Source organism: Rhinolophus hipposideros (assembly GCF_964194185.1).
Source record: "Rhinolophus hipposideros genome assembly, chromosome: 23".
NCBI lineage: Eukaryota > Metazoa > Chordata > Mammalia > Chiroptera > Rhinolophidae > Rhinolophus > Rhinolophus hipposideros.
The window spans coordinates 8,603,126-8,627,198 of record NC_138069.1 but is presented as its reverse complement, the minus strand read 5'-3'; the positions used below and the strand labels follow the sequence as shown (position 1 = coordinate 8,627,198).

At 40.4% G+C, this 24,073-nt stretch overlaps 2 protein-coding genes across 15 annotated transcripts in view; one reads left to right on the top strand and one right to left on the bottom strand.

The window, feature by feature from the left end:
* The window catches only part of LYRM7 (LYR motif containing 7), an 88,961-nt gene extending 81,212 nt beyond the window's left edge, over positions 1-7,749 (bottom strand). For 8 of the 14 annotated variants that reach the window (XR_013992379.1, XR_013992380.1, XR_013992381.1 and 5 more), the window contains exons 1-3: positions 7,571-7,674; positions 3,044-3,116; positions 1,430-1,500 (exon numbers count right to left, since the gene is read on the bottom strand). Coding sequence is in view for 9 of the 14 variants with exons in the window: in XM_081035451.1 (XP_080891577.1) it covers positions 1,430-1,500; positions 3,044-3,116; positions 7,571-7,588 (162 nt within the window). In the remaining 5 variants the exon portion in view is untranslated. Of the gene's footprint in view, positions 1-1,429; positions 1,501-3,043; positions 3,117-6,864 lie in introns of all 14 variants that reach the window. The other 6 variants (XR_013992383.1, XM_081035448.1, XM_081035450.1 and 3 more) reach the window with 2 other exon arrangements.
* A 4,762-nt stretch (positions 7,750-12,511) lies between these two features.
* HINT1 (histidine triad nucleotide binding protein 1) lies at positions 12,512-16,332 on the top strand. Its single transcript, XM_081035454.1, has 3 exons — positions 12,512-12,751; positions 14,735-14,839; positions 16,011-16,332. The coding sequence occupies exons 1-3, from the start codon at positions 12,641-12,643 to the stop codon at positions 16,173-16,175; spliced, it is 381 nt and encodes a 126-aa protein (XP_080891580.1). The 5' UTR covers positions 12,512-12,640; the 3' UTR covers positions 16,176-16,332.
* The last annotated feature ends 7,741 nt before the right edge of the window (positions 16,333-24,073 follow it).

The window sequence follows — 24,073 nt, the reverse complement described above, 5'->3', positions numbered from 1 at the left end:
GGAGATGGTGTGTATGCATCCTGGAGCCAAAAACAAAAGCAAAAATGGGTATATGTCTCCATTGGTCTAATAGGTAACAGAGTTCCACAATGCAACCAACCTTTAAGGAAATTTACCACTTGATGTAAAGTATCAAAGGATATTCACAACTATTTGAAAAGGCTATCATATACTCCTACGCTTTTCCAACTACTTATCAGTGTGAGGCTAAATTTTCTTCATAAAATACATAACATATTGTACATAACAATATACCTAATTTCCAGATTGCTTAATGTTAAATTAGTGCTCTAAAAGTAAAATGAATTTGGGGGAGAGTAATTCATTTTCCCAGTTTAGTTCATATAGACAGACAACTTTAAAAATTTTAAATCATGACTTCAAAGTTTAAAAATAATTACCATATTGTTATTATTAAACAGTCTACTGAATAGCAAACAGTACAAACTTTTGTATATAACTTTTAACTTTGATACAAGTCATTAGTTGATTATAACATCATCTTAACTTCTGGATGAATAACAATTACGTAGACCCTGCTTGTCCTTTTATATGCTTAAGTGAAATCGTTCTTTTTTTTTTCTTTATATTGTAGGGACAGAAATACTTAGGCTATCTCATTTTGTCTCATTAGCTTGATTATAACAGACATTTACTATTTCAAAAATAGCATTTTTCTAAACATAAATGCATTTTTATAAAAAAATTCTCTAATATGTATCTTCCTCTTTACCAAACCAATTCTTGGAGTCATAACTACCCATGCAAATAATTTTCCATTTTTCATTTTCTTCCTATGGGTCCTTTCCCTACATTTATACAATGTTAGATACAGGAACACTCAAGATGGAGACAATGTACATAAGCTGCATGATTTTATATGGGAAACAAATAACTGTGCATTTTTTTCAATGAACTGGGAGTGCTAGGGCGCTCAGAGACTTGTGTCAGTAGACTGTCTTCAACTACAGCAGTCTACTGACTAAAATGCAAATACAGAAGGCAAATCAAGAATAGTATACAAACTGGCTGGTAACTTCCACTGCGAAGATAGGAATTAAAGAAAAAAAATCTGTCTAGTTGAGTAGAAGTTCCCTCTGCAGTTGTAAGTTACAACACTCATTCTCCTTAGTTTCAGTCACTTGCCTTGGGTGAAGATAGCATTTCTGTGGGTGTCTGGATTGGTTCAGCTACTCTTGGCTTTGACCATGGCTGTATTCATGTTCTTTCACCAGGCAACTTGCTGTCTTGGGGTTAGGCAGATGACCCAGAGGGGAATCACACCAAACCAGTGAGAGTTGTCTATAGTTATGATGGCTTTAACTATCAGGATTTATAGTTTTACATAACCCCTCTATTTTCATTATTTCCTCATTGTTAAGAAAATTTACAAGAGTTTTATTATAATTGAAAAACTGAATTACTGTACCTGTTCTATTTTCTTAGGAGAAGTTTCACTTTTATTACTTTTGAATTCTTCATTTATCTTTATTCTGGCAGCTAGAGAAAGAAAAATATATATGGTTATTTGCTTTTCTAATTTAAAATTCCTGTCCCAATAATTTACATGTTATTTATTATGCATGATTACTTCTCTAGTAGAGGAATAGTTTTTCCTCATGTAAAACAAAATATAAAAATAAGAAATTTATTAAAGAAGTCTCTTGGAGAGCTTTTAACAGGCTGGCAAATTTGTAATTAAACAAATATAAATCTTTAGGACTCTAATTCTTTTGTTTCTTGCTTTTTACTTTCAATTTCATTTGTGTACCTTTAGCTATTAGGTTCTAATAAGTCCAATGTAACGCCTTGTTTCTATAAATCTAAAGATTTAAATTAAACTGCTATTTTTAAGATGGCAAAACTCAGTACATACAAGCATGTTTATACACATACACACACACACACACACACATGCACGCACACTAAAATAAAGATACAGCAGCCTAGAGTACCTTGGCTGACATGTAGAGTGAGTGATAAATAAACCTTTTGTTCACATACACCACTGAGACTTTGGCATCATTACAACTGCATAGTTTAGTTTAATTGACAAACTGCCTTATTGTGTTGCTGTGAACATTTAATGGAATAATCCATGTAAAGTGCTTAGTAAATATTCAGTGTTAGCTACTCTTATACTTATTTCACTTAAAAAACATTGAAAGCAACAAAACTGTTATTTTGATGGAAAATAGCCATAAAACCTTCCCTTCTATGCTTTATACATTTCAATATGTAAGGTAGTTAAGAGTTTGGGCTTTGGAGCCAGACTGCTTAGGCTGAATCTCAGCTCTATCTCTTACTAAGTATGGGGGCAAATCCTTTCACATTTTGTCAGTTTCTCATCTGAAAAAAACCCAGAAATTATTAGAGTAACTAACTCACAGGGCTGTTATAAATGAAGAATTTGTATAAAGTACATACAATATGAGGCATATACTTTAACAGTCAAGAAATTATTTTCAGTGAATTACAAAAACTTGAATTCCTAGAGACAGTGGGAACACTAAATAGGTGCCCCTTAAAGGTTTAGAAATGTATGAGGATTGGAACTGAACACGACCAACACAGAACTGAAGCTTTAGAGCTCTTACTGTCAGATAACAGACACTACCTAAAACAGTGAAATACTGAATTGGGAATTGTTTGGGATTGATTCTCTTTCATAGCTGCTGTCACTTCTAGAATGGCACCAGGCATTAACAATATGGTAGTATCTTGTCCTACAGAGTGTGAAAATTTGATTATATAATAGAGAAATAAGTTTAATAGATTGAACATAAGGTAAGCAGTGAAGCACATTGAAATTCTTATCTTTTTTTCCTGATTCTTATAAAAACTTGATCTTTTTAACATTTATTTAAGTATATACTCCTCAAAGAACTGTAACATAAACTAATCTCTATAAAACATAACCACATTAGGGAAGAGAAGTGAAGATCATTCCCTGAAGTGAGTCTTTATTATACAGGGTCCCTTGGAACCAGTAGCAGCCATCTGAAGAATGGACTTCCTCCAAAGGGGCAAAAAGTAAACTTACCTTCTAATGCTCTGGCATCATTTTTAAAAACTTGTTGTCTGGTCCTGTGCAATGTTTTAAAGAGCTGCAGAACCTATCAAGAAAATCAGAATTCAGACCTCAAAAGAAAAAAATTCACATTTTACATAATTATAAGTGTTAAATAGTGTATCTTTTGTTGTTTTTTAGACTTATTTTTCAAAATAGCTGATGAAAACCTGGGTTTGCCAAAAATAACTTTACCTTGTTTATTTATCTTTAAATTAAAAAAAAAAAACTTTACTTAAAAACAATACAAAGTTTTTTGAAATGAAACAATGTAAGGATGGTTAAAAGTTAAAAATCCCCCTGCTAAGGTAAACGACTTTACCAGTCTAGTATATTTTGTTATCATTTTGCTTAACATATTGAGCCCTTCATTTGCTCTGAAAGTCATACACACATACACAAACTCATGAATCTATTACATCTTAAGAGAGCCCAGAAGGAAGACGCTTCAGCTAATTAAGTTTAATTGTGATTTCTCAAAAGGTAAGTAGAATACTGAGATTTTGAATATTCTAAGACTGTGTTAAAAAAAAACAAAGGGAAAAGAGCCTGGCATTTTGGTAGAAGAGTTAGTGATAGGCTGAGGCCACCTCACCCTTCTGAAGTACACAAAGCTACTGAATATTATTCCCCCCAATATTGTTCTTTCTCCTGTCTTCTTAGTTTCAATTATGGAAGGCACTGAATTTCTCAAGCCAGAAATCTCTAGGTCATTCTTTAAATCTACCTTACTCCTCATATGGAAACTTTAGGATGTCTAATCTTTTGTATGTTCTCCATACCCCAAAGCTATCTCTTGCTCAGATACTTACAAAGATTTTTCACTCTACAACCATTCCCTCCCTTCCTCCAGTCCATTCACCAGATAATATCATCTAATATTTATCGAGTATATCCTGTGTGCTAGGGACTGTTTTAAGTATTTTATATATTTTAGAAAACCTACAACATCAAAGGCAGACACCAAAACAGAAACAAGGAGCACAAAATAAAAATAAAACAAAACAAAAAACAAACAACTACAATGAACTCCTCAGAAACACAAGTTTTGAAATGGAATAACAACAAAAAGAAGTTAAATTTTGAAAGGAGCATTCAGAACACACCCAAAAGCTCTTGGATCTCAAATGAGTGACAGCAAAGATTAAGTTGAAAAAAACTGCCCACAAAATAGAATAAAAATTCAGAGATAGAAATTGAGGAGAGAAAAGATAAGAAAATTAAGAGGTAGTCTAGATGGCCCAGCAGTTAAATTAACAAGTTCTGCAACAAGAGAGAACAGAGAAAACAGAAATTGAAAAGGGAATAAAGCAAGAAAATTTCAGGCAGTTACTAGATTGAAAGGGCGCCACCAAGTGCCCAACACAAAATCCGTACCACAGCACATCATGATGTCAGTTCAGCACAATGCTCATAAAAAGAAATGTTACAGAGAAAACCAGTTCACATATATACAGGATAGAAAAATCAGAACGGCACCTGACTTCTAAATAGCATCACTGTGAGAAGACAATGGTATGATATCTTCAAGTTTTTAAGAAATTATTTTTTATTTTTCAATTACAGTTGACATTCAGTATATTCGCTTTAGGTGTGCAGCACAGTGTTTAGACATTTATATAACTTACAAAGTGATCCCCCCATAAATCTAGTACCCACCTGACACCATACAGTTACTACAATATTATTGACTATATTCCCTATGCTTTACTTTACATCCCTGTGACTATTCCGTAACTGCCAATTTGTACTTTTTAATCCCTTTACCTTTTTCACCCAGCCTTCCCCCAAATATGGCAACCATCAGTTTGTTCTTTGTATCTGAGTCTGTTTCTGTTTTATTTGTTCATTTATTTTGTTTTTTAGATTGCACCATAAGTGAAATCAGATGGTATTTGTCTTTCTCTGTCTGACTTATTTCACTTAACATAATACTTTCTAGGTCCATCTATGTTGTTGCAAATGGTAAGATTTCACGCTTTTATGGCTGAGTAATTATCTGAAAGTTCTGGGGAAAAAATGTCCAGCTTAGAACACCATACATAGCCAAACTATCACCTAACTACAAGGGCAAACAGACATTTTCAGAAATGCAAAGTCTCTCATATGCCATGTACCCTTTCTTGGAATGCTACAAAAGAATGTGCTCCATAAAAACAAGGACGAACCACACAAGAAAAAAGCACAGGAACCAGGAAGACGGGTGATCTATCATAGGAGAGGCAGATAGTAAAGGACAAATATAGGTCAGCATTTATGCAACTAGCCAACAAAGAAACCAGTCTGAACTCTAAGAAAAGGCTGAACTGCTCCTGAAAAGATCTTACTAGGTAAAAAATAAAACTGGTGGACTTCAGTTTTGTTCAGAGTTTGGAAATAGATATGTAGGGAAACTAACCAATGATAAAAACAAGGCAGTTATTAATGTCAAGAAAAACTAAGAATTAGAACATAAAAGCAACGTAATCATATATTTATATTAGAGGGCTCAGCTGTAGGTGAGCTTTATATAGTCAAATAATATCAGAGATAAAAACTGATTCAACAAAACTTGTGTATTTAGAGGAATAAAATAAAAGGGGAAGCTTAGTCCTCAACCTCCATAGTTAAAAGTTAACAAACAAAATCTCCAAAGAGAAAATAAGTAAATAGCAGTTTAAACATGGAGGTAAATATCAGAAGAAATAGCTAAAATGATTAAAAGCTCTTATCTCTGGGTAGCAGGAATTATGAGTATGTAGAAGGAGACACCTACTGGTTTCTGTGCAACACTATTTCTTAAACTTTACACATTTATCACCTTTATAAAAATTAAAAATTTTATTTTAAAAAGAGAAAGGGAAAGGACGCTATCAAAAAAGAGAAAAGACATTCCACAGGTGGGAGAAAATATTTGCAAATCATGTCTCTAGAACATATAAAAAAAACGGTTACAATTCAACAATAAAAAAATTTCCCCCAAAAAGATAGACAAATAGCTATTAAGGCCATGGATCGATGCTCAACATAATTTGCCATTTGAGAAATACAAATTTAAATCTCAGTAATACTACTTCACTCCAGTGAGATGGCTAGAGTCAAAAAGATAGTCCCTCACAAATGTTGGCAAGGAGGTGGAAATACTGGAACTTATACGTTGTTAGTGGGAATGTAAACTGGTGCAGCTGCTTTGGAAAATAGTTTGGCAGTTGCTCAACAGTTAAGCGTAGAGTTATCATAAGACTGAGCAATTCCATGACTAGGTGCATACCCAAGGAAAATGAAAACATGTATTCACACAAAAACTTATCCATGGAGGTCCCTAGTGGTATGATTCATAACAGTCGTCGTCGAAAAGTAGAAAACAACCCAAATGTCCATCAACGCACGAGTGGGTAGAATGTGGTACAGTCACATTGTTACGGCTGGAATGGTGTCTGCCTAAGACATGTCCAAGTCCTAATCTCCAGTGCCTGTAAAAGTGACTTTATTTGGAAATAGGGCCTTTGCAGATGAAATCAACTTACAATGAGGTCATCGTTGCTGCCTTGGAGCTAGTAGAGCTAATTTGACCTTGGAGTTAACAAACTTTTATTGAAAAGCAAAAAGGAAGTCATACACTGTCTTCTCTTCCTCCTTTCCTAGGTATTACTCATAGCTATTACGGCCATTAGATACATGTTTTGAATGAATAACCCTTTACAATTCCGTTTCTATGGGTGCTGTGCCGTATGTTCAAAGGCACCGAGAACACCACGTTCGGCACCTTGGTGGCTCCCTATCACTGACCAACTGTACCCGCTGCTTTTCCTCACCATATGGCAGCTGGCCATTTCTCCCTTTCCAAGCCTGTGTGTCAGCCAGCGACACAGACAGGTCCCAAGCGGCCATGCTGCTGGAGGTTAACGTTAGGGATGGCCGTTCGCTGCGAGTCGTGCGCCAGCCAGTAACGCGCATCGGTCTGACGATAAACGAATCTGACATCGGATTCTCCGGCTGTGGCTCCGGCGGGGCTGTCGCTTCCCAAGCTCATTGGGGGCACTCAGGTCTCTGCTCTGTGTCGCTGGGTGTCACTGTAGCCATGTGAACTTGCCGGCACTCGGTTTCCCTAGTCCCTAGGCTTCTGTGTTCCCTCTGGCTCCCTGACTACACCTTTCACCTCCTCGGCCGGGTGACGCGCAGGGCTGCCCTTGGCGTCCCGCACACGCCAAGGATGACACACGGGTCGCTCAAAGACTAGGCCGGGAGATGAAACGCAAGTCGCGGGCTTGCATCGCGGAACACCCTCGGTATCCCGGGAGACTAAGCAGCAGGAACCAATGGTGCCTCCATGTCTCCTCCGCACCTGCACAAACCCTCGGTAGTCCTTTGGGGTTGATCGCCCGGGTCCTCAAGGGCAACAGCCATATCCTGCGTGGAGGGCCTGAACCCCCTCTACAGGGCGTCCACACCACCTTCGCCAGGCCGCGCTCTCACCCTCCCCGGCCGCATCGCACCCAACCCCTCCCCGGGCCCTGTCACCTTGGCCGCCTGACCCATGGCTCTCCTCACCGCGGTGGATACCTCTCAAGCGGTCGAGTCCCTTCTCCTCTCGGCAACCAATCGCTGCTTGGCGTGCGCAGTCCAACTCCAGTGTCCACGTTCCCCACGCGCCGCAACCAATCATCACGCAATAGCTCCTTCGTAGCCCCGCCTTCCGCGGAGGGACTAGGGAGTTGCTTGAAGCGGAGCCTTCCGGTAAAACCTCCAGAAGCCGCCGCGCCCAATTACTGGAGAGGAGAGCGGAAATCACACAGACGCCATGTTGGTTAGGGGCAAAGTCACTTCCGGTCCTTTCTGCGGCAACCTCTTGTGGCAGAGTGGATTGACGTTTAAGGGATAGCTTTGGCATCTATATGTGCCTTTCATTACCTCCTGTTTGGGGGTTGGGCTTATTTACTAAAGAAACCTTATTTTAACATTTCTCAGTTGCGACTGTCTCCTTGCAAACGTGCATAAATAAGAACCAAGTCCTAACTACAGCGGACATTCATTGATTCAAACGCTGATTTTCCCAGAAGGTGAGGTTGAGTTACCTGCTCAAGACCACAGGGCTAGTGAATGGAAGTCTGGGATACAAATCCTTATTCCTAACTTCAAAGCCAAGTCTTACTCTCTGCACATCCTGCCTGCTCAACTTGACCTACTGCTTGGTTTTGCTGGTCAAAAGATCAGAAATGGACAGTTTATTAGCAGCATCACGATCATAAACAATCATAAAACATTTAAGTACATTTTAACTTACGACCTTGCAAACATCAAGAAAAATCTCAACCTTGTACCCATTGCATAACTGTTGTTTGCCTTCCCTACTCCCACAGCCTTTCAGGTTAACATTTAGGTAAAGTTAACTTTTTATTAGGAATGAGATTTGGACCAATGGATCTCCAAGACACTTTTCCTTCTGTGATTTATGCCACTTTAAAGAACATTACAAGTTATGAGCAGGATAATAGTTGACTTTGCTTTTTTTAATTAAAATTCATTAGATTTGCAGAAGAGTGTTTAAGAATCAAGCAATTAAAGCAGATTTACTGGGTACTGTCTTATCTAGGAAACAATAAATTAGTTGATCTTGTGACATTGCATTGTAATGCCTTCTGACTGCTAATGGATAATTAAAAGATGCTTATTTTTATTTCTAGTTTAGAATCATAGCCCAATTTCCTGAAAATTCATAATTTATTGTTATAATTTCTGATTAACTAGGGTCCTTATTCAGTTAACCAAAACCCCTCTTCTGGCAATATTTGAAAACACAGTTCCCATAGTGCCCAATCATTTCAGTCCTAAAGCTTTCCTTCTCTTAAACAAATCTGTATGATTCCTTCAGCTGTTCCATAAATGAGGTGACTAGTCTGGTTGTTCTGGGAACATGTCCTGGTTTGTTCACATCTCAAAGTGTGGGACCCAGAACTGAACAGGAAATTCCACCATGTTCATCATGAAAGTTCACGGAGCTATGTGGTAGGCAGAATAATGGCCTCCAAAAATCCTAGGCACTTCTGAATATGTTACCTTAAATGACAAAGGGACTTTGTAGATGTGATTAAATTAAGGATTCTGAAACGGGATGATTATCCTGGATGGTCGAGTAGGGCCATGGTAATCATAAGGATCCTTATAAGTGAAAGTAGGATGCCAAGGCAGGGAGAGGTTTGAATATGCTCTGCTGCTGGCTTTGAAGATGGAGGAAGGGGCCACAAGCCAAGGAATGCAGGAGGCCTCTAGAAGCTGGAAAAGGTAGGGGAACCATTCTCCCCAAGAATCTCTGGAAAGGATGCAGCCCTGTTGACACCATAATTTTAGCCCCGTGAAGCCTAATTTGGAACTCTGACTTCCATAAAGCTATCTGCTGTGGCCTCTACCACCTTCAAAGCCAGTGGTAAAGGGCCGACCTGGTGACTCAGGCGGTTGGAGCTCCATGCTCCTAATGCCGAAGGCTGCCGGTTCGATTCCCACATGGGCCAGTGGGCTCTCAACCACAGGTTGCCGGGATTCCCGCAAGGGATGGTGGGCTCTGCCCCCTGTAACTAAGATTGAACACAGCACCTTGAGCTGAGCTGCCGCTGAGCTTCCAGATGGCTCAGCTGGTTGGAGCACTGGCTCTCAACCACAAGGTAGCCAGTTCAACTCCCGCAAGGAATGGTGGGCTGTGCCCCCTGCAACTAACAATGGCAACTGGACCTGGAGCTGAGCTGCACCCTCCACAACTACGATTCAAAGAACAACAACTTGACTTGGAAACAATCCTGGAAGTACACACTGTTCCCCAATCAAGTCTTGTTCCCCACCCCCCAAAAAAAAAGAACTTAAAAAAAGCCAGTAGAGCATCTTCAATCTTTGGCTCTCACCCTTGCTTCCATCATATCTCCTTCTCTGACTCACTTTCCCGTGTCCCTCTTTCACTTACAAGGGCCCCTGTGATAATATTGGGCCCACGTGGATAATCCAGGAATATCCCTACCTCAAGGCCCTTAATTTAATTACATTTGTAAATCCCCTTTACCATGTAAAGTAACAACTAAAGTAACAACTCACAGCCTCCAGATATTAGGACATGGGCCTCTTCTGCTTACCACACCCAGTTAGAGTGAAGCTGGTCATTAAGGTTGAAATGGAAGGAAATGAAGTAGGAGAAACAGCCATGGGTCCAATCACATAAGAACCCTATACATCAAGGTAAGAATTTTGGATTTAAATCTGTGATGAAATGCTTACCAGGAGAGTGACGTCATGATTTATATTTTATAAAAATCATTTTGGTTGCTGTATGGCAAATTGACTACAGTGGAAGCAGGTCAACCAAAAGGCCCTGTAAGTGCTCCAGTCAAGATAGAGACACTCGCTTGGATTAGAGTGGTGTAGAGGAGGTGAGAAATGATTAGATTCATGAAATGTGCTGAAAATACAGAAAGAATTAAGGATGATTTTAAGGCTTTTGGCTTGAGCAATTCAATGAATGGTATTACATCATGTTTCCCCAAAAATAAGACCTAACCGGACAATCAGCTCTAATGCGTCTTTTGGAGCAAACACGAATATAAGACACAGTCTTATTTTACCATAACATAAAACTGGGCCTTTAATATAAAATAAAATAAAATGTAATATGATATAATATAATAAAATAATATAATACTGGGTTTTATATTAATTTTTGCTCCAAAAGATGCATTAGAGCTGATGATCCAGCTAGGTCTTATTTTTGGGGAAACAGGGTAGTAGACATAGAATGCTGCAGGAGGTTGTTTGTTTGTTGTGGAGAAAATAAAAATAAATTTGATGTGCCTAGTAGACATCCAAATAGAGGTGGTGAGTGAGCAGTAATATATACCATAGACCAATCTGGAATTAAGGGGAGAGGTAGATCAGGAGATAAATACTAGCAAGTCATTGCTCTGTGGATGATAAAGCCTCAGGCTTAGTGAAAGGTGACCATATTATTTGTTATCCAAACCAGTACATATTTTTAACTTTTTGACAATTTCAGTCTTACAGGAAAGTTGTAAATATAATAGAATTTGCACATATCTTTCACTCAGATTCTCCAAATGTTAACATTTTACTACAATTGCTTTCTCCTTTTCTATTGCTCTACTTACCTATGTATGGACGTATGTTTTGGTATGTATTTACTGTTTGAGAGTGAGTTGCAGACATGATACCCCTATTACTCCTAAAAACTTTAGCGGGTTATTTCCTATAAAAAAAGACATTCTCTTACATTAGTGGTTCTCAAAGTATGTGTCCAGGATCAGCAGCAACTGCATCAGCTGGAATGTTAGAAACCCAAGTTATGGGACTTCACCATTGATCAACTGATTTTGATAATTCTGCTGTGGATATGTGAGGAAATTAACATGACTTTCAAAACTATGATCTAATTTATAGGCATTATCTAGATTTCACCAATTATCCCAGTGATGTCTTTCATAGCAAAAGTACCAAAGGGGACACTTTTGATATGAATGGCGATCACTATCAGTAATTTTGCCAAGACAACGTGGTAAAATATAATCATATAGGGTAGTCCAGGAAGTATAGTTAAATTTTCTTAATAAGGACACTTGGAGATTGTTAGCTAGAGAACAGGACCAGGAACAGAATCCATTGAGCGGCCTCCAGCAGGAGGGTCACTGTGGAGGAATAGCACCCAGAGAAGTAGGAGAGTGAAGATTATTGCTATAAAGAGAGAATGAATGGTCAACAGTGACCAATGATGCCAAGAGGTCTATCATGACGAGAACTGGAATTGCCTACACCGTTTTGTAAATAGAGCTCCTTAGTGACTTTGACAAGATGAAAACGGGCTCAAAAAAGAAAGATGAGTAGGTGGACACAATATATAGAAAACTAAAAAGGAGGAAAGGTGTGGAGAGGGATGTGGAGTTGAGGAAGGTTTTGTTCCTTTAAGGTGGAGCATGTTAATGATGTTGATTACTGCTGAGAAAAAGTAATTGTAGAAAAGTCTTGGAAGGTTTACAAATTACTGATGCCTGGTTCTCACCCCCAGAGATTCTGATATAATTGACCTGGCGTGCGACTAGGGTCACCAGGATTTTAAAAATGCTCTCCAGGTGTTTTAATGTGCAGTCGAGGCTGAGAAACACTGCTAGAGGTTGAAAACAAATGCTAGGAGGCCTTACATGCTGGAGCCAGCAAACATGGCCAGCTCTGCTTGGCTTATCAAATCTTTTCACTTCCAGTATCCAGTTTTTCCTACAACGGTCCATACGGCAAGTGAATAACGGCTTATACCAGAAACTCCCCTCGCCGAGAAAGAAGAAAGGAAGAACGACCTCGGTGCGGCTCCTTGAATCCGAGGATCAAGGCCCCCTCTCCCGCCGGGGCTCGCGGCGCCGTTTCCCTCGGGCTCCTACGCGTCCGCCGCACCCGAAGCTCAGGGCGCCAATGCGCACGCGCCGGGCCGCTCCGCCGCGAGCAGCGGTCCCAGCGCAGGCTTGGCGGCGCGCTCCCGCCCTCGGCCCGCTCCCCCGGCTCCTCCCTCCTCCCGAGCTTCTCGGGAGGCCGCGCGGGAGGGAGGCAGCGATGGCAGATGAAATCGCTAAGGCTCAGGCCGCCCGGCCTGGTGGCGACACCATCTTCGGCAAGATCATTCGCAAGGAAATCCCAGCCAAAATCATTTTTGAGGATGACCAGGTAGGCAGCGGGCGCCACTTCCCTCGTGGGCCGAGACCGGGCGGCCGCCCGTGGAAAGGCGGGTTTCCCGCGGAGGGAAGGGAAGGGCCGGGAGCCGGCCGCCCCGCATGGCCTCTGCCGCGGGCCCCCAGCCAGCGGGCAGGGCCGCGGCCGCTCCGAGGCGGCCTGCCGGCGCGTGCCGGCGCTCCGGTTACGCGTTATCAGCCCCGGGCGCGGGCCAGGCCGCCGGGCGCCCGCGGGGCCCTCACTGCGGGTCTGGGCGCTGGTGGGGGGCGGCGCCAGGTCCTCGGCGTGGGCGCCCGCCGGCTCCCCGGCTGCCCGGGACCTCGCCTGTGTCAGGAATCTCCCAATCTCGCCAGCGCTCTGCCTGACAGCGAGAAACCCGATCGCGCCCTGACTCGGGCCCAATCTCCGCGATCTCCCGCGCACGGCCGGCCTGCCGGGCGATCCCGGAGCCGCTCCACGCGGGGTGCGCTAGCAGACAGACCCGGGGGACGCTGCTCGCAGCGGCGGGGGACGGGGGGCGTGCGGACGCGCGGGGCCCGCTTGTCACCAGTTCGTCACCCCCATCCCCACCCCCACCCGCTCTGGCCGGGGACTCCACCGGAGTGGGCGCGCTTCGGCGATTTGCTTTCCACGGGCCCCGCCCGGGAAGAAGGGTTCCTTTTATAATATTTGACAGGAAGCAGTTTTATGCCAAGGGACTAAGAATGTACCTTTTGTTCACCTCTGTGGGTGAAATTCTGTTTTAGAAAGGCCCCGTCGGTGTGACTTTCAGATGTCCTGTGTAAAATATTTAGTGGGCCGTTGCATTTATGGGTTGGGATCTCAGATAAAGCTGGGCAGGAGATTTACGTAAAAAAAGTTCTGTAAACGTTTTGTTATGTTAACATTGAGATGTATGGAATTTAAGCGAAACATTCATTTTATGCTACGAGGAGCATTAGTAGAGTCAAAACTTGATCTAAGATTTAATTAAGTTCCTCGAGATGAATTTTATTTAAATACTTTCGTTTGTTTAGTTAAGGAAGTTCTTTTGTTTTAGAAAACGAATTTTTTTTTTTTTTTTGGAAACATTTTCAGTTGCTTTTTATAAATGATCGTTGAAATACTGACTTTTGAACCAGGGAAATCCCCACAGTATAACATTATGATTCAATCTAAATGATACAGCATTTTGTGTAGAGTACCAAGTAGAATTACTTCTGGGACAGGTAAGCTGGAATGGGGTCCAAGCAGCGTCCACATTCAGTAGAGAAGAGAAGATAAACACTTTGGTAGTGTGTCATTTGTCTACATGTTACTTATCCTCTTCACTTCTACATAGAAGTAAAATAGGGAAAAATAAACAGGTGTTAGTCAAATACCAGGTAAATATATAACTACAAAACTGATCACTGCAGTAAAGGAAAAAACTGGAAATTGCACAACCAGGGCTCCTGACCTAGGAAAGGTGGGGAAGAGAATCAGAGAAGAAGAGATCTTCAAAAAGGTTATATGTGCTGGTGGCTGTGGTATGAATGGCAGGTTAAATTAGACAAAAGTTGGGGCGGAGTGGGGAGAGGACCATTGCGGTAAGAGGAAACTGCAGTTGAAAAAACCCTGAAGGTAGAGACAGATGGCCACTGTGACTAGAGCAGGAAGAGTTGTGTGAGATCAGACTGGAAAGGTGGACAAAGATTAACATGCCTAATTTCTACCCAATCTATGTCAGGTTTTTCTCTGATAATCATTTATTTCACCCTTTACTTTTCCTTTATAACATGTAGGATCTTTGGTTAATTATACTTTTATTTGTCCATCTTCCCATCAGACTGTAAGTTCCATGAACAGGACCGGGGGACCACATGTATGGTGTACATTACTAATTTCCTAGCATTTACCCTAGTGTTTCCCATGGGGAATAAATAAATAAATAAATAGTGTAAAGGAATAAGATGTATATACTAAACTTTGATTTCTTTTTTTTCCCCTTTTCCCTAGTGTCTTGCTTTTCATGACATTTCCCCTCAAGCACCAACACATTTTCTGGTAATACCCAAGAAGCATATATCCCAGATTTCTGTAGCGGAAGATGATGATGAAAGTGTGAGTAAATTTACTAGCACAATTTATTTTCTTTTTAAATTGGGAGACTAAATTTTGACCTTAAACTGATGTTATGTTTTCATTTTCCTAAGGGCATTACTAAGGAAAACAAAATCATTACGGCTACAATGCATTGTAAAATTGTTGTGATTTTTTAAAATGAAATATAATTGACATATACCATTATATTAGTTTTAGGTATATGACACAATGATTCGATACATGTATCTATTATGAAATGATCACCACAGTAATTCTGGTTAATGTCTATCACCACAGATTCTTAAGCAGAAAGGGTTCCACATAAGGATTAGTTGGTGAGACTAATTTTTCCTCAACAAAGAAATAGTACATCAAACAGGAGAGCGTTCATGAATTCTTCTATTAATACTATTAAAGGAAAGAAAAATAATTTGGTTTTGCCAGGAGGCTTCAATTAAAATTTTTCCTAATGCTCTTTGTGGTAGACTGTATAATCGTATAATATTTCATAATATTCATAAATATTCACTATTCTTTAGGGGTGCATTATACTTCCTGCCTCATTGATATCAGGCCTAGTTATATGACTCTATTTGGCCGATGAATGAATGCAAGCAGCAGTGATACATATCTTTTGAGTGGAAACTTCTAAGAGTTAGCACCTGGTTTGCCATGTTCTCTCTTCCCTCTGCCACTATGATCACACAGAGATTGGTCCATCGGCCTGTTTCAAAGTGAAAAAGATATAGAAATAGAGTCTGGTCAACTTCTGATGAACATGTAGTAAGTCCAAGAAATGTTTATTTGTTGTAAACCAGACTTTGGGGTGGTTCGTTACCACAGCATAACCAAACCTATCCTGATTGATATACTCCCCCATAACAAGAAAGCAAGATGTCTTGCTTTATTAAAAGAACTTAAATACCACTTGGTATATGATTTAAAAATTGTTTTATTTGAGCAGATTTATGTCTCATTTTTTATTGAAATTAGTAATGAATAAATACCTAATCTTACTGGGATTTTAATTGTAAATTATGTTGTATTAGGAGTAAAAGAGTTTCCAGATATTTGCCCAAAGGAGTATGTTGGCAGTTTTTTAATTTAATATTTCACCTTGGTAGTTTGTTAGTTAATGGCAAGAAATTGTAAATTCCCTGTGCCTAAGAAACTTTTCTTTCTTTTGCAGCTTCTTGGACATTTAATGATTGTTGGCAAGAAATGTGCTGCTGATCTGGGCCTGAAGAAGGGTTATCGAATGGTGGTAAATGAAGGCTCAGATGGGGGACAGTCTGTCTATCATGTCCATCTCCATGTTCTTGGCGGTCGGCAGATGAACTGGCCTCCGGGTTAAGCATGTTTTAGGGATAATTTTTCCTTGTTAGGCAATGATCAGTTTCGCAAGTTCTAATATGTTAAACAGTACACTTATTTTTCCCTGTGTATGGACAGATTGAGGAAATCATTTGAAAAATCCATACATAATAAACGACATTGTTGCATGGTTTGAATTCTGCATTTGATTTATTATGAAAAAATATATACGTTGGGATGTATTAAGGTAGAGTTCATAATTTGGGAGGTATCTTGTTTTTTTCTCCCCAAGGAAGATGCAACCTATATACATTATTACAATGGTGTGACAGGTCTTTGAAGACAAGTTACAAGAGTTCATAAATTTAGCTTTAGCTTAGAAATATCCTTGTAGTCTAAGAAAATTAAAATTTAAAATTTAAATTTAAAATTAAAATTTTCTAATCCAATTCTCTTATTTCCTAAGAACAAAAGAGTATGTGATGTGACTGGTCAAGACAGTGACAGTTTTGGGTTTAGAAACAATGTTTTTTGTCCAGCCCACATGTTTCCCCTGGACCGTTGGGATAACCTGGAAGGAATGAAAATACATTTGTTACAGAATCTTTGATGACCATATGAAGCCATAGATTGATAAGTTATAAAGACTTGAAAACATTAGTTAGAATTAATTTTCCAAATTGAAAACACACTGTTTTGAATGTGTATGTGCACACTAGCAAAAATATTGTAAGTTGTATATGAATCTGGCGGTGTGGAGTTGGGCGGGGAATATCAGGGTCTGAGTTCTTATTTAGACTGACAACGAAACTTTCTGTTTTTAGTCTTGCCATACACCCTAGCCTTCCTAAGGTTGTGCACGGCAAACTGTTTTGCTTCTTGACTTTCCTTCATGTAGGCACTTTCATAGCTTCCAAATTTTGATACTTCTTGTCTGCTTTTGTCTCTTCTCATTGTTTTTGTGCTTATGGGTTCCTTCCATTTTTAATCTCTCAGAAGACCACTTTAGTAGGGTTTGACACATTTAATTGAAAATTCTTTTTCTAAATTTTTAATTTTGTTTGAGATTTTAAAATATTTTAGGGGTGGGAATTAGGGAAATTAGCCATGTATGTCTTTCAAATAATTTTTCCCAATTTTCATTTTTTACTTTGTTTATAGTGTTTAAAATATTTGTATAACGTCAATTTTTATTCCATATTTTAAAAAGCCTTTTCCACAACAGGAGGATTTAAAAAAATTATTTCTTTCCTTAATACTTTTATGGCTTTATGTACTTTATGGCTTTTTTTAAATAGGGAAAGTTCTGGGGAAGTTTTGGAGGGATTTGTGCCACTATAAAGAATGTAATAATGAGATAACATCTGTATTATGTATAAGAAGGTCGAATCTGCTTGCTTTAGGCATATTATCTTTCCTACTAATTTCGTCAAACCAGTGCTAATAAATCAGGTAGACAAACTGCAGATTTGTCTTGCTGGTTGTGTTTGTGATTTTTCTGCCTAAATGGTTCTGAGATTCAATTTTCAATTTGTAAAGGGGGTGGGGTTCCCACGTAGCACCAAGTTGATCTCTGGACACCAGCTGGGTGTCTTATAGTTCAACTCAATTCTGACATTACCGAGATATAGCATCAGATTCCATGGGTTGAGAGTTCAGTCCTACAAGACTCTGCCCGCGCCCCTGACCCAGATGCAAGTCCAGGCTGTTACCTGTGTTTCTGACGAACTAGCTATAAATCAGAGGTTCCCAGGATCCCCTCCTCAGGTTTGATTAATTTGCTAGAGTGGATCACAGAACAGGGAAACATTTCACTTACTAGGTCACTAATGGTTTATTATAAAAGGATTTAACTCAGTAACAGCCAGGTGGAAGAGATGCATAGGACAAGGTGTGGGGAAAGGGCTCAGAGCTTCCTTGCTCTCTGATCACGCCACTCTCCCCAAATCAGGTGTTCACCCTGTAAGCTCTCCCAACCCTGTCCTTAGGGGTTTTATGGAGGCTTTATTACATTGCCATGATTGATTAAATCACTGGCCATTGATGACTGATTCAACCTCCAGTCCCCTCTCCCCTTCCTGGAGATGGGGCATCGGGACTGAAAGTTCCAACCCTTTAATCACCTGGTTGTTTCTCCTAGCAACTAGCCCCTATCCTTAGGTTACCTAAGGGCTTTCCAAAAGACTCCATTAAATAAGACATCTGCATCACTCATCAGTTAGGATAATTCCAAGGGTTTTTGGAGCTCAACCAGAAAGGGGGACAAAGACCAGATAATATATGTATATACCACAATATCACACTGTCTTAAACAGACTTGTGGCAGATATTCACTATACCTTATATGGTAGCCAGTCTCCAAGACAGCCCACAGATATCCTTGCCTTTGGTAGTCATGCCTTTGTATAGTCAGTTTCTTCATACTGAATCAGGGCTGTTCTGTGTGACCAAGGGTATGACACAAGTGATTTCTGAGGCTAGGACACAAAGGGCATTCTGGCTTACACCTTGGTCTCTTGGTCACGGGGAAGCGAGCTGCTATGGCTGAGGACACTCAAGCAGCCCCCTGGGAAGGCCAGTGTTGGGAGGAACTGAGGCCTCCCACCAGCAGCCAATAAAGTCAGCTATGAATAAACCATCTTGGAAGTAGATCCTCCAGCCCTACTCAGGCCTTCGGATGACTGCAGTCCTGGTCACCATGTGACCTCATGAGAAACCCCAAGCCTGAACCACAGGGTGAATCTCCCAAATTCCTGACCCACAGAAAGGGAAAGAGAAGAAATAATTATTGTTTTAAGCCACTAAGGTTTGGGAGAATTTGTTACATAGCGATAAATAACTACAACATGCTGTTTTCATTTTTCTTTAGCACATAGCTGCATTTCCCTGCATGCCTTCACCTACATGGGGGCTTGTAGTCTGATCAATGAGATGTGTGAGGAACTGAGGAATGCCATCTCAAGGCCCTGAGAAATCTCCCATGGTATCTCCCATTGCTTGCTCTTTTCCTTTTTCTATTGGCGAGATGCAGAAAGGATCCCGCATAGGACACTGAGCTGTTTGATGGAAGGAGCTTAAGTCCCCAAATGAATGACTGAATGGAGCAGAGTTCTCCTTACTCGGGGCCCACATCAGAATTTGTGTTAAGCCACTGAGATTTCAGGGTTTCGGTAACAGCAGCTAAGAGCATTTACTGTAATTAATACAAGGTCTATGATTCAGGAGTGGTGGTGCTTATTTTTCCACATAAGGTGGCTTGGGAGTCTAACAATGACACCATCTTATTTGATTGTTCTTCTAGCCTTTGAATTAGCAAGGAGGGTGAGAGTGCAGGGTAAGCAGGGTTAGAACTTGCAGGCAGCAACTGGGCTTCTAAGCAGAGAGTAAGCCAGTTTCTGTGAGGACCATGGTACCTCAGCTTGATTGAATAGACTGAGAGGGAGGTGGAATGAGAAATGACTCCTATAAAGACAGGAACATTAAATGTTCCAGTTTAGATGTCAAGTGACAGGTTCAGGCCATTCAAGGGACTTAGTTTATCACTGAGATAATTTCCTTGAGCAAGCCACTGAGAAAAATCAAAGTGATTTTATCTTTTATTTTTTTAAATGTGTATTTTTTATTTGTGTAGGTTACAATTAGCCTACATAATAGATAAAACAGGTTTAAATGGGAGAGAGGCTTATTTTTCTCTCAAGCCCTGTTAAGGTAGCAGTCCAGGGCTCTTTTGGCAGCTTCATAATATCAGCAAGAATCCAGACTCCTATCTTTCTGCTCTGCTATCCTTAGTACATGATTTCTACCCTTAAAGCCACTTTATGGTCCAGTTGACTGATGCAGCTCTAGCTATCAGATCCTCCCATCAAAAAGAAAGAGGAACAGAAAACACCAAAAAAGTTACATGCCAGAATTGTATCCCTTTTTAAACGAGCTTTTCCAAAGGTCTGTGACACCTTCTAACATATCATTGTCCATCTCAAGTTATAAGAGAAGCTGAGTACTTTGCAGCCCAGAATAAAACCAGAAGGGAATAAAAGTAGAGTAGATATGGAGGGACAAGTTTCGGTCTCTGCTCCATCATTGTTAGCCAGGTTCAAAAGTCTGGAAAAGCAGCCAGGCATTCTCTAACTTGGCCCAGCTGCTGAAAGACTGCTCCAAGTAGCCACAGTTTGGCTGTATTCACTCTTCTCCAACACTGACGCAAGACCAGGAGGCATTTTGTTGACCACTCTCAATTTTCTGTGAATAGTCATAGTGGGGACAACTTTAACTCCAAGAAGAGCTCCTTTCTTACTGCACCCATCTCTCGTGCTCTATCATACTGATTACAATATATTTTTTTCTACTCATGACTTACAAAATAGTAAGTGGCTACATTTTATTTTGTATTTTTTCTTAGTTGCAAGCAGCGGAGCCCACCATCCCAGTTGTTGAACTGGCAACCTTGTAATTGAGAGCCCACTGGCCCATGTGGGAATCCAACCAGCAGCCTTCGGAGTGAGGAACACGGAGCTCCAACTGCCTGAGCCACCGGGCTTGCCCCAAAGTGGCTACCTTTTAAAAAGCCCTTCTCTTACAGCATGGGTTTTAGTTAAAGAGAAAAAAAAGTGGTTAAGCCTTTCTCAAATATGTACTGTAATTATGTGAGTTGATATCAGTCCCTTCACTCACCTGTAAAGCAAACTATATGAGAGCACCAGCTGATGATAGTACTTGCTTGTGTGTGTGTGTGTGTGTGTGTGTGTGTGTGTGTATGTGTGTTTCCAGGACCCATCAGCTACAAGTCAAGTAGTTGTTTCAATCTAGGTGTAGAGGGCACAGCTCACAGTGGCCCTTGCGGGGATCAAACCCGCAACCTTGTTAGGAGCACCGCGCTCTAACCAATTGAGCTAACTGGCCGCCCCAGTAATTGCTTCTTGAATTGATTTCTATAATATACAGGATCATTTAATAAAGAGATTTTTGCCTATAATAGCTCATTAAGTTTTCTCCCTGGGTATATTTATTATAACTATAGCCAGTCCTACAAGCTTTTTCAAGAGAAATAGTGTGACTTGTACATGCATTTGTTTGTGTAGAGTAAATACTGATGTTTCTATAGCTAGTTTCTACTCTTTGTTTCATACTGAAGATTATTTTGCACTTTTCCTAGAAAAAAATGCAGTTGGTTTAATATGGATTCATTGTACTTTGAAAACAATCTGAAAGCTTGGCTGGCTTTTTCAAAAGTCAAGATTATGGATTTATAATTTAGAGTAAAACCTACCCTTGTCAATTGTGCAGTGCAATGAGTTTTGACAAATGTACATAGTCATGTATCCATCACAATCAAGATATAGAATATTTTAGTCACCCCAAAAAGACTTGGTAGGAGGCCAGTTTATAATCCATGCAAGAGGTGATGATGGGAGTTTGGACCAGGGTGATAGTGATGAAGCTGATGAGAAGTGATCAAATACAGCCATGTGTTTGAAAGTAGAGCCAGCAGGACTTGCCAATGGGTAAAAAAAATATGGAAGTAAGAGAAAGAGAGGAGTCAAGGATTTATTATTTCTCAAGCTTTGTGGATGGACTGGGCAGTCTGCAGCTTTCGCCTGAGCTTACTCATGTTGCTGTGTTCTGTTGAAGGTTGGAGGGTCCAAGAGAACCCCACTCAGATGGCTCACAGTTGGTACTGGCTGTCACCTGGGATCCTTTGAGTCTTCTCTGTGTGACTCCTTATTCTCCTTTAGGCTAGACCAGCTTACATGGTGGTCACACAGTAGTAAACAATCCCAAACTGAGTTTAAAACAATTACAGTTTGTTATTTCTCATGATTTTGTGTGTTGGGTGGGCAGTGCTGTTTATGTTATCTTGACTCACTCACGTACATCAGATAGAGTGGACTTAACTGGCACAACTGGGATGGCTTGGCCTCTTCCCAAGTGGTCTTTAACCTCAAGCTTCTTCAAGCTTAATGTTCTCAGGGCAGCATTTCAAAAGGGCAAAACAGATACTGCAAAAGCCCCTCTAGGCCTAGGCTTCAGAACTCAAATAACATCACTTCCACCACAACCTGTTGGTCAAAGCAAGTTAAAAAGCTGGCCTGGATCCAAGGGTTTTGAGGAACAGACTTCCTTTATGCATAGGAGAAGCAGAAAAGTCGCATTGTAAATGGGCGTGCATACTAGGATTGGGGTGGCGGTGGTAAGATACAGCCATTATACGGTTCACCCCAGCACCATTATGCTGGCCCAGCTACTTTCTTTCTCTACTCCTGCCATTAAGACTAGTTGTTTCTGGAGCTCTGTATGATTTTTACTTCCTAAGAGAAGACAAGAACTCCTAAGGCATAAACTTGGGGCCAGATTACCTCATTGGCTGCAGAATAGCCCATAAATGGCTGATCAGCGGTCACTGTGGTGAGGCAACCCGGTATCCATGGCAACCAATGTGTGAAAAACTCATAGACGCTTATAGAAAGGACAGTGGGTGTGACAGGTCCTTTGAACCTTGCTTGACTGATACAGTGCACCTGAAAACAAGTTATAATGTATACAAATATTAGCCTATAATTAAGTAGGCAAGAAACATGAAGTGTGATACAAAAATACGGTGAATGTTTAAAAAAATTTATTACTGCAAAAGTCACATTGCCATTAATCTCCCTCAAAACATTACCCCTCCCTTGGAACACACTTATCCCATCATTCTTGCCACTTTCTGAAGCAGTTCTGGAAGTCCTGTTTCGTGAGTGGCAATACTCCATGTCACACATCGCTTCTGGTATACAGCAGTTTCTGTCAAATAAAAACATCACCATGTGTCCTCATCTGCCAATTAATGATTCACCAGATTTGGCACCGTGTGACTTCTGGCTCTTCCCCAGAGTCAAAATGATTCAGGACATGGAGTCAGCCATGACAGCCCAACTAAAGACACTCATGAAAGAAGACTTCCAGAACTGCTTTCAGAAAGTGGCAAGAATGATGGGATAAGTGTGTTTGAAGCAAGGGGGAGTATTTTGAGGGGGATTAATGGCAATGTGTCTTTTACTGTAATAAATTGTCTTTATTTAAACATTCACTGTATTTTTTTTTTTTATCACACCTCATATACCTCTTTTGGATTTTCTACCACTTATTTTCTATCTTTTTTTAAAAAATTTATTGGGGTGAAAATTGTTAATGAAATTACGTAATTTCAGGTGTACAATTCTGTATTACATCATCTATAAATCCCATTGTGTGTTCACCACCCAGAGTCAGTTCTCCTTCCATCACCATATATTTGATCCCCCTTACCCTCATCTCCCTCCCTCCACCCCCCTTACCCTCTGGTAACCACTAAACTATTGTCTGATCTACCACTTATTTTCTGTTTTGAGTCTCTGTGATCCATCAAGGTGAAGATTCTTAATTTTCGTCAGTTTGGAGTTTCCTGTTCCCATCCCTGGGGTTGTACATAATTTCTGGAGGGTCTTATATGGTGTCATGGCATCAGGAGGGGCCATCTAGGCTTCTTCGTTGTTGGTCTCTATAGTCTACCTGAGACTTTTGTTCTCTCTTTTAATTCTTATTCATTGATCCATATAGGTTGACATTTTGTGATACTGATTATGACCATGAGTATGATAGTAATTATGATAGTTTTATGATAGTATTAATAGCAATTAAATTGTCTGTCTGTATTAAAATAGTATTGCTAAAAACCAAACAACTCCGTGTACATGTATTACAACTCATGACATTTGCTCAGAGCATTGTAAGTGTAACGGACACTTGTAATTATTAATGTTCGGCATTTGAACCCTCTTCGTATTTGAGGGATTCCTTGCCTCCCAAAAGAGAAGTTGAAATGAACAGACACCTAATATTCTAGCTCCTCTGCCAGCTGGGATGTAGGCCCTTGACTTGGGCTCTGCCAATCAGATGCACTCATCTGGGATTTTGAATTTG